General features: G+C 35.4%; 1 protein-coding gene across 1 annotated transcript in view; it reads right to left on the reverse strand.

Annotated features, from left to right (window-relative positions):
* The window catches only part of LOC149775312 (phosphatidylinositol-3,5-bisphosphate 3-phosphatase MTMR3-like), an 85,135-nt gene that overhangs the window by 44,694 nt on the left and 24,564 nt on the right, over positions 1–15,877 (reverse strand). Inside the window, exon 5 of the mRNA XM_089943813.1 lies at positions 3,735–3,910. Within this exon, the coding sequence (XP_089799939.1) occupies positions 3,735–3,910 (176 nt within the window). The remainder of the gene's footprint in view (positions 1–3,734; positions 3,911–15,877) is intronic.

Here is a 15,877-nt window from a genome sequence, read left to right on the forward strand (position 1 = left end):
TCCCAGGTGATCTTTCACTAACATACTGCTTAGTTGTGTTAGAAACATTGTTTTTCATTGGCTGTTTCGCTCGTGCATGAGCAGAAGGGTAAAAGTTGGATTTTTTTTCTTCAAATTTTTTTCCTAAACGGAGCCATTATTTTTGTATGGAGACCACTCTTTATTCCAAATGCCCATCTTATCCTACTTTTTGCAAAGGCTCATTTGTCTGTCTGCAGTTCATACCAGTTTGCCTTAGATCCGAGACCAAAAAGTCGGGCCCAAAAAATGTAGTGCAACTAGATATTCCAGATTATTTGGTATCATTGTAGAGCCACATCTGTCTACCTTTCTATAATACCACCCACTTCAGTGTATCATGCATGACCATGATGCTACACAGCTCGGCAGTAGGCTACTACCTTCTGCCACGTTAACTCGTTGCTAGGGGTTAATGTGTTAAAATACTTGGCACAACAGATTATTGGTATTCACCAGAAATGCACATGCTTTTAGCTGTGTTAAACCCATTTTTAAGCCACAACTCAGCAAGATCACTCCACTGCAGTGGAGTCGGATATTCAAAATTCTGTAGGCACAATAGAGAAAACATTGGTACACAGACTAACATTTTGGTTTGCTGGGATTCCTTTATTTTTCAGTGTTTTGTGAGGATGATTTTATTAGTTGTTAGGCCACGAGTATAAAGTATCTGACATATGGAATCAAACCTGGAACTCCTGCTGAAAAAATTCAGTATGCTAACCAATAAGACATGGCACCTCGTCCAACCAAATACATTACAGTCAATGTAATGCCTAAGACTGCATACACTCCACTGATTAAACTAATGTTGTACACAATTTACTTTGTGTTAACTCTTTACATTTCAAATTACCTTTTACTCAATTTAATCCTGAAGGTGCAGTATTTTGCTAATTAACAATATGCTTTATTCAAATTTATAAATCCTGTATTCTAAAAATGTTAAGCCTGCTTGAAGATTTTTTGCAAACCTACAACTCCTAATAGTTCTTGGGTTACTTCCCTTGCTTTAACTATTTACATATGTATTTGTGGGCATCATCATCATCCTTTTATCAAAAGTTATGTATTTGCTGGTACTTCAATTGCTAGGTATATACAACTCACAAGTCATCTATGGCAATGATTGTGGTGGGTATCAGGAAACAAAATCCATAAAAGCAAACTGGTAAGCAGTGAATAATAGTGCCTGTTACTATTTGCCCTTTCAGGCTAACAGGGATTAACATTGCTAATTTCACAACAACTGATATATTCTCTATACACATGTACTTACTAGTAAAATTGAAAAGCCAACATACATTATTGCTAAAGATTTACTGTTTTAGTAACTTTATACAAATCCAATTTCCTATTTTGAAACAACTAAAATGGAGGCAAAGACAAATACAGTATATCCAGTGTGACCCTGCTATAGCACGCTATGAGACATTCGAATATAACCAGACCTCTTCTCCCACATTCATCTATGACTGGCACAACTGCTGCAATTTCATATACATGTATTTTTCTTGTACATGAAAAAGTTGTTCTTTAAAGTATAAAAAGTTAAAAATTTATTCAGGGATCATGCTGGGCTTCACTAATGTCTCAAATTGCGATTTATTTTCCTTGCTGGCAACAAAATATACCTTCTGGCAAATTTTTTTTGGCAACATTGTTGGCTATTTAAACTTGTATATACAGCCTTGGGTATAGAGTGAAGAAATTCAGAGGCATCATGAAAGGAAGCCACAAATGAAATAAAATGTACTGGAATTTATATTTGTTAGATAAACAAATTCTCTGTACATAATGACAGACCATCTTAACAGTGCATTGTTATATCATAATCCACTTATTCTGACATCTGGCCCGAGTACTGCAGGCTGTGAGATCTCCACTTTTTGTTTACATTTCTGGTAATGAAGATCAACTTGATGAGGCACTGGCCCATAATGGTCCTTTTGGGTTATATAAAGAGTGTCGGAATATCAGCCACTCGCTAGTAATCAATACATTTAGACTGACCTTGTATAAGAATGATAAAATTCCTCTTAAAATATTTTCACTCAGACCACTCACATTTTGTGTAGTAATCCATGTCAGAATGCAACACCTGTGTAATCATCATCTGTTGGCCTTTATTTCAAATTTCTGACACATGCGTGGAAGGCAGCATCACTACCAGAAATGTCAACAATTTTTTTAAAAAATGGAGATCTACATCTAGGTCTATCTAAAAGTCATGATACCAGTACTAGCCACAATCGACCAAACAGCTAATTCCTTTTGTTTTTAAAATGTACACAGAAAAAAATAAGTTTTGCTGAAACTGATTACCTCTGAAGCACTGATTGTTCTGTATAAATACTAAGCAAATGATATAAAAATTCAGCCTCAATGTTTTACAATTATTTCATGCTGTCGCCACAATAAGATACATACATCTGTTTGGTCCTCCAAAGCTGTCTTAGCGGTAACTTCAACAACACATGCACCCTTCAAAGAAAACCGACTAATCTTCAATAAAAACAAATCTTGTAAAACCTGGCGAGTATCTTGCAAAGATGTTTTTTAAACTTTAATTTGTCCATGTTTTCATTTCCCTATGAATAGCCTCATCCCTAGGGTAGCCTTGGAAAGATGATAGCTCTCTCCAGCTGACCAAAATCTATGTCAATTCAAGTCCATGTACATTTAGCATGTAAACTGTAACCACTTGCTACTGTAGTGAATTGTTTAGTGACAATGGGATATAGATCAAAATGAGGGCATAGTGCTATTTGTTTTCTAACAGAATGCGAGTCATACATGAAGTTTATATCGTGTGCTCTATACTTGAATTCATGGATTTACTATCTCTTAACAGATATTAAGTACTGTACTACAAAAATGCAAGTCAATTTTTAAGTGTTTTTCAGACCAGTTTGTCTTCATTTAATCAAAAGCATGCATTTTGTGTCTGCTTTTTTTTTTATTACACACCCAACCACCCCTTATTTAGGTAAATGCATAATTTTCTTCATCCAACTGATTTGGATATAACACGGTTCAGTCCATAACATGGCCAGGTTCTAAGGACCCCAACCAACAAGTTATAGTGGGGTCACAATGTGCGTAGTCAGCAGAGTTATTAGAACACATAGATATTATTCCAGGCCCGAGTCACTGCTTTTGCACTGGACACATTAAAGCAAATCACATGTATCTGGAAGACAGTGTTGGTAGTAACCCTCAATAATGCATTCAAGACCAATGTGAAAGGTAGAGATAGAAACTTAATGGCAGAGTTGACTGCATCCCTAGAAAATGGGCTTTAAACAATGATTCACATTAGCACTAATGGCAAATATGTACATGTGGATGACAGCACTCCTGCTCATGTATCTCAAATAGAGGCAAAGATGCGAGTCAGTTGGCCGAATCCCTCCAGTATGCATTCTAGTCTAGGATTTTTAGTTTATCAGGTATACAAGCAAAGATACATATTCTGTGGACAGAGTAGATATCACCCCTTTGTACATGTTCTGGGAAAAGACTTATTAGCATATCTGGCATAGAGGCAAAGATCCATAATTGGTGGGCAGATCTCACAGAACCCCTCAAAGGTTTTGTAAGCAATGCCATCTATTTTATGCACCTGGCACAAACAGCAAAGGTAAAGATATATACCTGTACCTGGTGTGAAGAATTTGTCACATCCTTCCATTATCAATTCTGGTACATACCTACTGGGCAGAGTTGATAGCACCCCTCCAGTATTGGTTCTGGGCAAGGACTCCTATCAGTACACCAAGCAAAGAAGGCAAAGGCAAACAGTTCATTCAGCTCTTTTGGTAACTGCAGTTTGCTCAGCAAGCGTTTGTACCAATCCTGGCAAGTTTCACTGGTGGCAAAGGCACACCTGAAATTAATACAGTAAAACCTGTTATGAGAGACTGCCCCTTCTGTCAACCAAAAGCAGTCTCTCAAGGCAGGTGGTCTCTCATTAAGAGATGTGTGAAAATGGACTGGTTTCCAGGGTCGATAGTTAGCATTGTTGAAGAAAAAATACCCATACTCACTGTACATATATCATATCCTTTATTCATAAATCTTGTTAAATATTGCATGCATTCCTCTCAAAATAACTTTATATAAAAAAATTTCAAACAGTATAGATCAAATTTATATTTGAACATTACATGAAATATGTACATGTATTAGTACATGTACACGTATGATTTGTGAAATAAACAAAGGTAATATTTATCATATTCATGAGGTAACTTCAAATGGCCATACATTTTAGAGTTGTTTCAAATGTAACAAAAAAATGCACAGTTAGCTACCACATATATATCTTATTCTATGCACTTTATCATTTTTCTTTAAGAAATCCATATACTTCTTTGTTGACATTTTTTACTCAGCTGTTTGGCCTGAACATGTATCTCCATTTCAACGAAAAGAAGCAAAAGTTTTGGATTGCCATGTTGTAAAGCATATTCTTTAATCTCCTTTAAATGTTCTATGACTAGAATGTGAAATAACCTGAGGCAAAATTTCACCAACAGATGACTCATTGTCTGCAGTTGGAGAAGTACCCAATTTACCTGGCTGCTATTTTGCAGTCCCCCCTTTTTCACTTCTTTCAATTACATTAATTCTTTCTTCCAGTGTTCTTGTTTTCATTGGAGGTTCTGCCATTGTTATTAGTGTTGATATAATAATGAATAGATGTAATTTGGTTTATTGGTCAGGTTTTGGGGAAATGTGGAATAAATATATATTATGTACCAATAAATGAAACCAAAAGACAATTAATGCATCAAGAAACAATACATTTATTTTGGAATGAAGTTTAAATCACCAGGGTTATAGCTCCATAAACAAAGGTTGCGACCATCTGCACCCAGGTAAACAGATGGTGGCTTGGTGAAACACTAACAAAAGAATTTTTTCCCAAAAAAATCTGGAAATGATTCTCACTTACTAGTATTAAAGACAAAGCTCATTCACCCCACAGGCATTACAGATTAACTGGAAAGACAAATGATGTACTCAACATTACACTGAAGCCCTTTCAAAAGACTTCTCACTGGAACATTACAACTACCGGCATTGTGTGGGTTTTCAAAAAGATAAAGAAAAAATACAAACCTCTAAATTGACTGACTGTCCATTACCTCCTTTGATGAAAAAATGGTTACTCTTACTGGCTATTCACATGACTTTGGCACTACAATGGCAGTTAGTGACATGTACTTTAGTCTGTTTACTGCAGTTTACCAATGACACCATACGCTGGACATGTAAATTTTTCACAAAACTGGTAGCTAGCCAATTTTTTTATATATAAATACCTTATTAGAACAAACAATCTTTACTATTTATGTGGTCATTGTTACAAAGAATTAAATGATGGTTAGTGGTGTTTATCTCGCTATATGGTTGTTCAACTTTGTGTTATTTAATGTGCACTTTGCATATTACATGTATCCTGAGCTCTCGTGTTTACAATGGATTAAGTCAAGGTCAGTGGTGTCATTTTTTTGCGATGCAGTCATTCATAGCAGTGTTGAATTGCACATTTTGCCAAGACATCAAGGCTGATGGTCACGTTCAGCAGGTGGTCGCTCATAACAGCGTTTATATAATAAAATCGATCCATGCATTACAATTGTGGTCGGAAATGACAGGTGGCCACTCATAGCAGAGGTTGCTCATAAGTTTTTACTGTAGTACTCCGTGTTAAACATACAACTAATGTGAGCTGAGGTTTCAACTAACGAGTGCCTAATGAAATAGCAAAGCACTATACCCTTTACTCCTGAGACATTGTGCATTTCTTCAGATGTTTTGTTTCTTCATTCCGATGTGCAGAACAGATTCACAGACATCACAATGTGCAAATATTTCCCGAGCTCTAGATAATATTTTTGCATATTTTGTGCATTAACACCAACTAAAAATGCATAAATTCAATGTTTTTAGGCTTAAAAATTAAGCATAGCAATTCTGAGGATTTCTTTCTTGCCATGAGCACAGTCCACATTTCACTATGGGGCAATTTGTCAAGATAAACTATGCTAATAGTTTCAGAGGTTTTATGCACACCTGTAATAGCACTTGACAGAACAACTCAGTAACATTATTAAATACACTCTGAATAAATCCTGATCAAGCAATTATTCCGTTTTGTAAAAGGCATGACCAACATCTTGACTGTTCTGAATGTTCATAAAATACCCAATACAATTTTTTTTAAGCAGTTCCAAACCAGGGACTAAAATAACCAATCCATTAAATTTTTATCTAGAACTCTGATATTATTTTTCCAGATACACATACATGTACAAGAGGTATCTCTGGAAGAAAAAAATGTACCATACAAATTATATTATATCCAAATTTCATTACAACATCCTGAAAATAAATGAAACATCCTTTCAGTTAGGACCAACTAGGCACAGGAAGTCGTTCATTGAAAATGCCTTGCTAATATGACCATTCATTCAGGAGAAGTAGTGAAACTTATTCATGTACTGAAAGGATGAATCGTACATGATGTGCAGGTGAAGGGCTGGGTTGGCGAGATGATGCTGCAGTGGATTAGAGAATTTTATCTCGCATGTACAGTTTAATATTTTTTTAACCCTTAAAGTGCTATATTGTTTTGCAGTAAAAGATCAAAGTGCTGAATTGAGAGAAAAAAGTTTTTAAACTGCATGTATTTCAATAATATACACACAATAGATAAACAAATCCTATATGAAAAATGATGGTGGATGTTTAAACTTTAAGATGAGCATCAAGGCACATGTGTAAGTTTAACATATTTGCATGTACAGGTGCAAATTCTGGTAAAATGAGTTACGATTATATTTCATCTGTATTTTTGTTTGTTTTTTAATGGAAAAGTTAGAATATATCTAAGAAATATATTCTTTAGTAGTTCAACCATGTACATGTAATGTCTGTCACAGGTAAAGAAAAGGTAACAGTTTTGTAAACATCCACTCCATGAATGTCAGGACAGTTTAGACTCCCAGAGTCAATAATAAATGTTCATGAAAAATTATTGTTATTCTAATATCAAAACTGGTTCATATGCCAGGTGTAAATTGCTTAGAATAGCTAGAAATCTATCCCATACTCATTTTTTTGCTGAAGTAGGGGGTTGATATCACATCAGTAGCCCAGTAGGAATCGAGATCAGATGTAAGTACCAAACCCATTGCTATAATCAATTAAGAGTTTTAGCTGCTCAGGTGTGACAGGCTGCCATTTCTTCATGTGACTGTTCTCCTTCAAGTCTGCCCCATGAACTCTGATCTGCATAACGATTTGTTTGATCTACTATCAGATGCAATAACTTGTCATCCAAAAATGTCCTAAATAGTCAATAGGTTCAGTATTCACCATCTCAATGTTTAATTTTGAATTACCAGTGAATGGGGGGATTGACAGGCATGTCATCTTCTCTCGTCCAGCCAGCATGTACATCAAGACTCCAGTTCCAGTCAATTCCTGGCTCAAAATCACTCATGGGGATCTCCATCAACACTTCACTAGCTCCAATAATTTCATCCTCAAATCCTTCAAAATCATTGTCATCATCACTATCTGAAGCCAGTATTTATTGCATGAAATCACCATTGTATTCAGCGTCAGCCATTTTAATTTTTTCCAGGTAGCACGTGCTCAAAAGCGCATATTTGTAAAGCTTCTTTGCTAAATGTATAGTAAAGTATAACAATGCTTGTTCCGGGCCTCTATAAACCAATCAAATCTAGTTTTACAAGCAGTCGTGGCTAGCTGAAGTAATAGGATGCATACATTGTTGCTTACCTGGAAAAAGTTGTGACAAGCACTACAAGACATTGACCAACAGGGCGACTAATGTCGTGACTAGCACTTTAAGACTTATATAAAATTTAAGTTCAGTGCCTTTTCTGACATGAAATTTTGAAATGTTTAAAAAGTGTCCCACAACTCAAAAAAGAAAAAAGCTCCCAGAGAACATAATGCATACAAAATTTCTTTAATTTATGATGACCCAACAAATATGGTGTCCCAATATATACGGTAAATATGGGTATGATACTCAGTATGTAAACTGGCTGGGAGGGGGATGATTTGTCCAAATACTTCAGGATATAATACCTGAAAACACCATTCCAGAACACTCCCCTACCCTGGCCTAAAATAACTCAATCTTCTATGAGCAAAATACTGGCACTGTTCCTGACAGGAGTGCCAACTTGGCTCAATCTTCTGTGAGCAAAATACTGGCACTGTTCCTGACAGGAGTGCCAACTTGGCACAAAAGGTATAGTGCACAAGGACACTGCATAATATTAAAGTACTTCTTAGATAAGTGTCTCTAATTTGATCCAACAGACAACGATCTTGCTTTTGTTTTCCAGGTTTTTATCTACATTCTGACAGATTCATTTTTTTTCATGTTCATAAGCAATGACTAACACTACTGTCCCATTACCAACCAGGTTTTTTTGCCATCCTATGTACACAAAGCACCATCTTGCAACCTAAAAAAGGAGTTTAACAGTCACCAGAACCAATTCAGGCTTTGTGACCCTCACAAGTTATCTGAATTTTCAATTTAATTTTGTATACAAATCTCAAATTATATTTATACATTTTTATACTGCTAGTACAAGCTATAGACCTTTATGTTTTAAGTTGATCTATTTTTGTTTTGCACTTGCAAATTAATCAACTTTGCCTCAGCTTAACAGCACCTCAGTGGTAGCAACAGGGGATGATTTTATCATAATTATAATTTACATAAAAATGGAATTGTTTTTGTTGCATACTTTGAGTGTGCAGAATTCAAACTTGACTTGTCTTATCTTCAAATAAATTCACTACATGCAGTCAAATACACACCATCCACCATTTTACTATTGGTCTTTAGTCACTTGGCAAAGTTTTGACCTTCTGGTTATTTCAAGCTGAAATCTGCATATTTCTTGCATATCGTAATAGATGTATAGAAATGTTTTGTGAACGTTCAGCTTTAATAATTCACTTTTTCATCATTTCTGAAACTTCTGCATCTTTTTGTGCCTTCTGAAGTGCAAACAACAATCCCCATTATTTTTGCACTAAACATAATTAATCTTAAACAAGTTGAAATAATTACAATGTTCTTGTACATATATATGCTGATCTGAAATCCCAATTTAGTAATCAATTGCCACTTCAGAATTTTTAGTCAGTTTTCACATCTTTAAAATTACTAAAATTAAAAAGAAAAACCAGCATGAAAGTTCCACAATTCTACAAAGAATGTTGGTCATATGGAAAAAAAATTCTTGAAAAATTCCCCTTTCACTGACATACAGGTTTTCATCTAATTTATTATTGCAGTAAATCTGCATTTCTTTGGTGTAAACAGTGTGTTGCAACATTAATGCTAAATGTAAAAAAAAATCATTTTCTTAATTCTGACCAATTTTAAGCAATATTATACAGTTCATGACGTATTAAACTGAAATCAGAAGAACTGGCATCAAGTTCTCATAAAATATTTTTGTAAATAAAGTTGTATGGTACAGATTTTTTTTTTTATAATGTTCATATTCAGAATAGAGTAATATCCACAACAAGTGCCATGACTTGGTTTTATTTTCTTCAAAATTTAAATTTCATCTCCTTTTCACCTATACTAAACCCAAAAAGTTTAAATTAACCAGGCCTAACAATGCCTCTAGTATCACCCATCATTTACAAATATGAAGTCTAACTTTTAACATACATTACACCAAAAAAATTTCATTTGAATACATTTAGTGTAATAGAATTTCTATAATTCTTTCTTATAAATGTCTGCTTTGCCATAAAAAAGGTTTTTGTTTATAATTCATGTTGTATTGTTGCAACTGTTTACATTTATTACATACCCAGGTACCAAGGAGAGTTCTTGCAAGCATGGGTGACCTATTAAAGACAATTCCAAGTTTTTCTGCAAATATTCTCACACTGTAGCATTTTTGTAAAAGATCCTCAAAAGTATTGAAAGTGTTTGTAGGTTAGCGTATGCATTTGTTTTACTGCATTCTGATTAGTGGTCACTTATTTTTGCCAATTTTTTTAATACAAAAAGCCTGATGTCATATGTTAGATACAGACAGTGGACCTTTAAGCCATGAATACGTTCATTGTGGCAGTCATAATTTGATGTCTGCAGGGCATCCTTTTCATTTAGGATCAACACAAGTCTTCTGGCGAAACCAGTATGTTGATATGACTATATCAGTTCTGGATGGTGGCCAGCCCTGATGTCAGCATTATTTACATTCAGGATAACTAAGCAGTATTTAATAACACTCCTACAATTATATTTTGATCTATTGTGAAAACAGCAGCCCTGAAACAACAACTTTGTAAGTGTGAAAGTGTGCTGACCCTGGGCCATTTTTTAACTATTTTTATTTAGGGTTATCCTAATTCATGAGAGGCCTGGACCATTAGAAAAGTAGGTGACAAGCAAGATTAATACAAAAGGTCTCAGTTCAAACTAAACTGACTATAATGTTTCCTACCTTAAATATTTTCAGCATGTTTTTGTTTTTTAATTTTATGGTGTTTTTTTTGTAATCATATTGTTTTTTTATTTTGTAGGTGTTGTCTAATGTTGTAAAGCACTTATAGCTTCTAAAGACAGCCGCTGTACAAAGTCTTCATTATTATTATTTTTATTATTATTATTATTATTATCTATGCCTCTATGCAAACAGGTTTTGTATGTAAAACAAAGGTAATACATAAACATTTTTGTCCTGTCAACCTGGTCTTGTATGGTTAAAGTAACAATATTCATAATACAACAATCTAAAAAAAAAGTTAAATATTCTTTTTTTTCTCAAATATTACAAATGTGTAAATCTATGAAATACTAGAACTATCACCTTGCTGCAAAATGGGCAAACTGATCAAAATTACTGGCCAATCAGAATATCTAAAATAATGCCAGATTGATTGGTTAGTCTTTTAAACAGCTTTGCTTTGTGTTTATTCAACCCAAACACCCGCAGAAAATCCACAAATTTCAAGAGAATCGATTAATTAAATGATTGATAAACATTTCACCAGCATCAGTGTTGAATTCATTTATAAACTGGTCACCTGACAGTATTAATTCTTAACATGTTTAAAAACAATTATGCTGAAAATAAAATGTCATTGCATTTAAAGCCAAACATTTAATGGAAAATTAAATTAAGCCAACTGATTTCCATAAGCAATTTTGACATGTTACAAGTCAAATGAAAATTTGTACTGGGTTTTTGATAAATTCATTTCTGTTCTATATCAGTCTGTATCAGTGGGAATCCTTAATTATCTGAGCTGTGTTCTAAAGGATTTATTTAAATTTTTCCACTGGAATTACCGAGTACTCATCGACATTTGCATACACCACTTTGGAATTACTGAACTCGTTCATGGTACATAAGGACATTTAAGACTAATTCATTCTGAATATTCTATATTTTTTGACATGTGACTTAAAAATTACAAGGGATTTAATTCACATTACTATCTTCTGAATACATTTTCATCTGGTATTTTAGATAAATAAATTGCTTGATGATTTTACTTTGGTTTCACTTTCTGTTATATATTTTAAGACTAGGGGCATAACATTGCAATCTTCAATTGCATGACACAACATCACAATCTTCAACACTAACACCTTGAAATCACTATGTACATGCTGTTATCATCCCTTCCCTAGCCTAAATTCAATGAGCAAAACTTGGCTCAGTTCCAAACAGGAATGTTAATTGACAAACATTTATAGTGCACAAAGACACTACATAAAACAAAGGTACTCATGAAATGAAGTATCTTTTATCCTACATCCACATTTCAAAGAACCAGTCAGTATGCCATCCGCTTTTCCTTTAAAGTTCTTTTTTTATATAAAATTTTGTCAACCCTAATGCCAAAACACCTGGGGGAGGGAGAGGATTTACTTTCAAACCAGAATTTTTCTTTTCTAGCTAAAATATGAACACACCCTTTATGTACAATCAAAGAATATTCTTCAAGCTATTTCGGCTGGACATTTTCAACATTTTTCCTTATCCCCAACCCTCAACCAGAAAATCAAACATTTCATCCATTACCAAATGAAAGACCTTTTTTAACAGCAAAACTATCTACTCCCACCTACCCACGATGTTCTTCACTTAAAACATCACCCAATGACCTTACAATCAAGGTCAAGTCACCAGACCTAATCAGACCTTGTGTCCTACTCAAGTTGTCCACTGAAATTTAGTGCAAGGTGGGTGTTGATGGATTTATGTGTAGACAGCTGAATTCCTGCCTGGAATGGGGTGAGGATAGGAGAGCAACCACAAAAAATACCAGCTTTTGTCAGCATTAATGAACCAGCAGATTAAGATGTTTGCTGCTCATTCTTGTACAATAAAACCAGAACAGAATTGAGCTCGCACAACACGAGCTGGCAGATCCAGGTCTTCACTACAAGTCATGCAAAGAATTAGCAGAAACACCAATTTGAATGTGCTTTACGTTATGTTTGGTTTGGGTCTACCCTAGTAATAGTTTTAATGCATCTGAGCAAATAAAGTGAAAGAAAGAAAACTCAAAATTGGACACAATGTTAAAAATGTCCATATTTTTCTACAGCCAGTACAAATTTCATACCTTTTCACATCAGGAGTTTAGCTCAACCAAGAAGCAAGGGGGGGGGGGGGGGGGCCGAGTGTCTAAGTTGCTTGCCTTTACAGATCATGCACACACTTCACCTGTGACCCCAAGTTTAAGCCTCAGCTTGTGCACCTCTAGATGGCAATTATTCTCTTCATTTTGATGCTCATACATCCATATTCCTTCGAAAGTTTATTATGTACATGTCTCAAGAAATACGTGACAAAATCAATGATAATGTACACGCATTTCTGAAGGTCAATCTAATCATTAATGGTGTGATCCAGTACAAACCTCCTGGGGAGAAACGGAATCTCGGGGATTTATGCAATACGGCAGAGAGAATTTGGACATTCAGATTTTCGATTATTACAGATGACAGCTTAAACAAACCCAGACTGGTGAGAACAAACTTTGCTGCTCACTGGAGTAGTAATGAAAACTACAAGTCCAATTAGAAATTTATTAGCCTTGAATTAGCCGACTACCACCAATATCAAGCCCCAATTTAGATAGCTCCAACAACTAGTATACCTGATGTAGTGTGAAATTGCTAGGGCAGCCCAAAAGCAGCAAGTTTACCGTGTAAAAGGACACTGACTATGGGCCATCTCGGGAGCATTTTAATTTAGGACAGTCTTGGACAATCACAAAAATGGATTACAGGCTAGACTATTGGCACAAAAGGCCCATATTCAAATTCTAATGTCAATGCCTCTGTGCAAACGGTGTTTATATTTTTAATGGCCTATCATCCAGCGCTTTCAGGGTCAAAATTCAACATTTAAAATTAAAGTGGTTGGTGGAACTGGGTCTGGTATTGATCAATGAACATGCGTAAGCTACAATACTTTAAAATGTTTTACTCAGTTCTTTGTCACCAACTTTTCGACCAAATAATTACCAGTAATTTATGAGCAAACGTACACATCGTTATATGACTGTTCAGAATTCATCATCTTGTTTATATATTGAGAGGCCAGTGAACTGGGCTTTTTGGGGTGTAGAAAGTTGTAAAGAGAATCCATGACAAAGGTGCAGGCCTTAAATAACTTGTGCTTGACAATCCTTTTATGTGTCAAAGCACTTACTTTAACCAGCCACTGAATGATGTATCGGAGTAGAACCTATGTTTAGCCTAGACTGGACCAGTTGACCTGTCAGTCCCTGCTGTCTCTACTGTATCAAATTTATTCATGCATAAACAGGCAAACAACTGAAGACAGTATCGACCCAGATCTGCCACTGCACATCCTACAATATGCTGACTGATCTTCCACCACATAATGGATGTGATGGAAAATTTGCATTTACCTTATTTTTGCAAACTGCACAATGCAGTTTTCAAGTTAAGCCCCAAATAACTAACCTTTGTAGCATACCAGATATACCCACCCCCCCAAAAAAGTTTACATGAATAGTGTACTATACACAAGCATGCACACAGTGCAAGACTGTTGGATGGTTAGCCTATTTACAAGTTGGTCAACTTGTATCTAGATACTGTAGCCTAAGGATAAGGTTATACATCAGTATTGTTAAAATGTCTGGAAGCCTGGTTCCTACAATACCTTCTCATCAATGTGCACACTACTTGTGTTCAGCCCTAAACATCCCAATCAACACAGCATCCATTAACAGCAAATGAAGAGGGTTACAATCCCAAACAAGGCTTAGTACATGAGGTAGTTACAATCCCAAACAAGGCTTAGTACACGAGGTAGTTACAATCCCAAACAAGGCATAGTACACGAGGTAGTTACAATCCCAAACAAGGCTTAGTACACGAGGTAGTTACAATCCCAAACAAGGCATAGTACATGAGGTAGTTACAATCCCAAACAAGGCTTAGTACATGAGGTAGTTACAATCCCAAACAAGCCATAGTACATGAGGTAGTTACAATCCCAAACAAGGCTTAGTACACGAGGTAGTTACAATCCCAAACAAGGCATAGTACATGAGGTAGTTACAATCCCAAACAAGCCATAGTACATGAGGTAGTTACAATCCCAAACAAGGCTTAGTACACGAGGTAGTTACAATCCCAAACAAGGCTTAGTACACGAGGTAGTTACAATCCTAAACTAATATTGGCACACTGAAGCACACAAGATAGCCAACATGAAGTCTTACTGAATATGGAAGTGACTCTACAAAGAATTAAAATTAAAAAAAAAAAATTAAATGGATTTTAATTTTTATTATATTATATTTATGTCAGTTAAATGTTTTTCAATTAAATGGGATCATTTCCAAATGTAAGCACAACTGAGCATTTTCCAACAATTTAGAAGCAGAATTCAAATTCAAGCAACAAAATTCAAGCACTTTTCAATATTGTGTGAACCCTGGAAAGGTGCCATCAAGTCCATTAACACTCCTAAACAATCACTTCATAATCAAGATTTTTTTGTTAAATTGCCACCAGTCTGTTACAACTATTAACAGCATCTACTCTATGGCACATTCATGACTTTCTGAAAAGATCATGCAGACTAATCAGCCAAGTGCATAAAAATTGCAAACAAGATGATCACGCTCTACCTTTAATTCTTCATTAAAAGCACCTTAGAGGTCAACAGCTTCTTTATCAATCTCTCAAACATAATTTGTGTTTTTTTTTAAATTCATGTGGCAGCAGCAATCATCTCCAACCATAACCAAACTTCAAGTCAACATGACCATGTCCAATAAATGTAACTATTGCCTTTCCTTTTTGTGTGCCCCCAACCATGGCCAAGAAAATGAATATTGGTTTTAATATTCATGCGCTGGCTGTTAAACACTAAGACAGGGGTGCACAACCCGTGGCCTGCAGGCTGAATCCGGCCCATGAATGCATTCTGTCTGACCCTCAGAGCAAATTAAAACACAGAAATCTGGCCCGTGAACAGTAATTAAAGAAATTAGTCTATGCAGCCCTCGAGTGGTCTTAGAACATGCAATCTGGCCCTTGGCTGAAAAATGTTGTGCACCCATGCACTAAGAGGTTGATTCTCACTCCAATGTGTTTTCATTGTTGGATGGCATTTCTTGCTATGATGTAAAAGCAAAAGCTTCACAATGCAGTGTTTACTTCAAACATGGGCAGACTTAAGCATCCAAGGTACTCTTATATAGTCAAGTCTACTTCCCTGATCAACTCTACAAAATCATATGAAAGCATGGACCAGACAAA

The sequence above is a fragment of the Sinohyriopsis cumingii genome, chromosome 19 (genome assembly GCF_028554795.1).
Source record: "Sinohyriopsis cumingii isolate HCF-2022 chromosome 19, ASM2855479v2, whole genome shotgun sequence".
Taxonomy (NCBI): Eukaryota; Metazoa; Mollusca; class Bivalvia; order Unionida; family Unionidae; genus Sinohyriopsis; species Sinohyriopsis cumingii.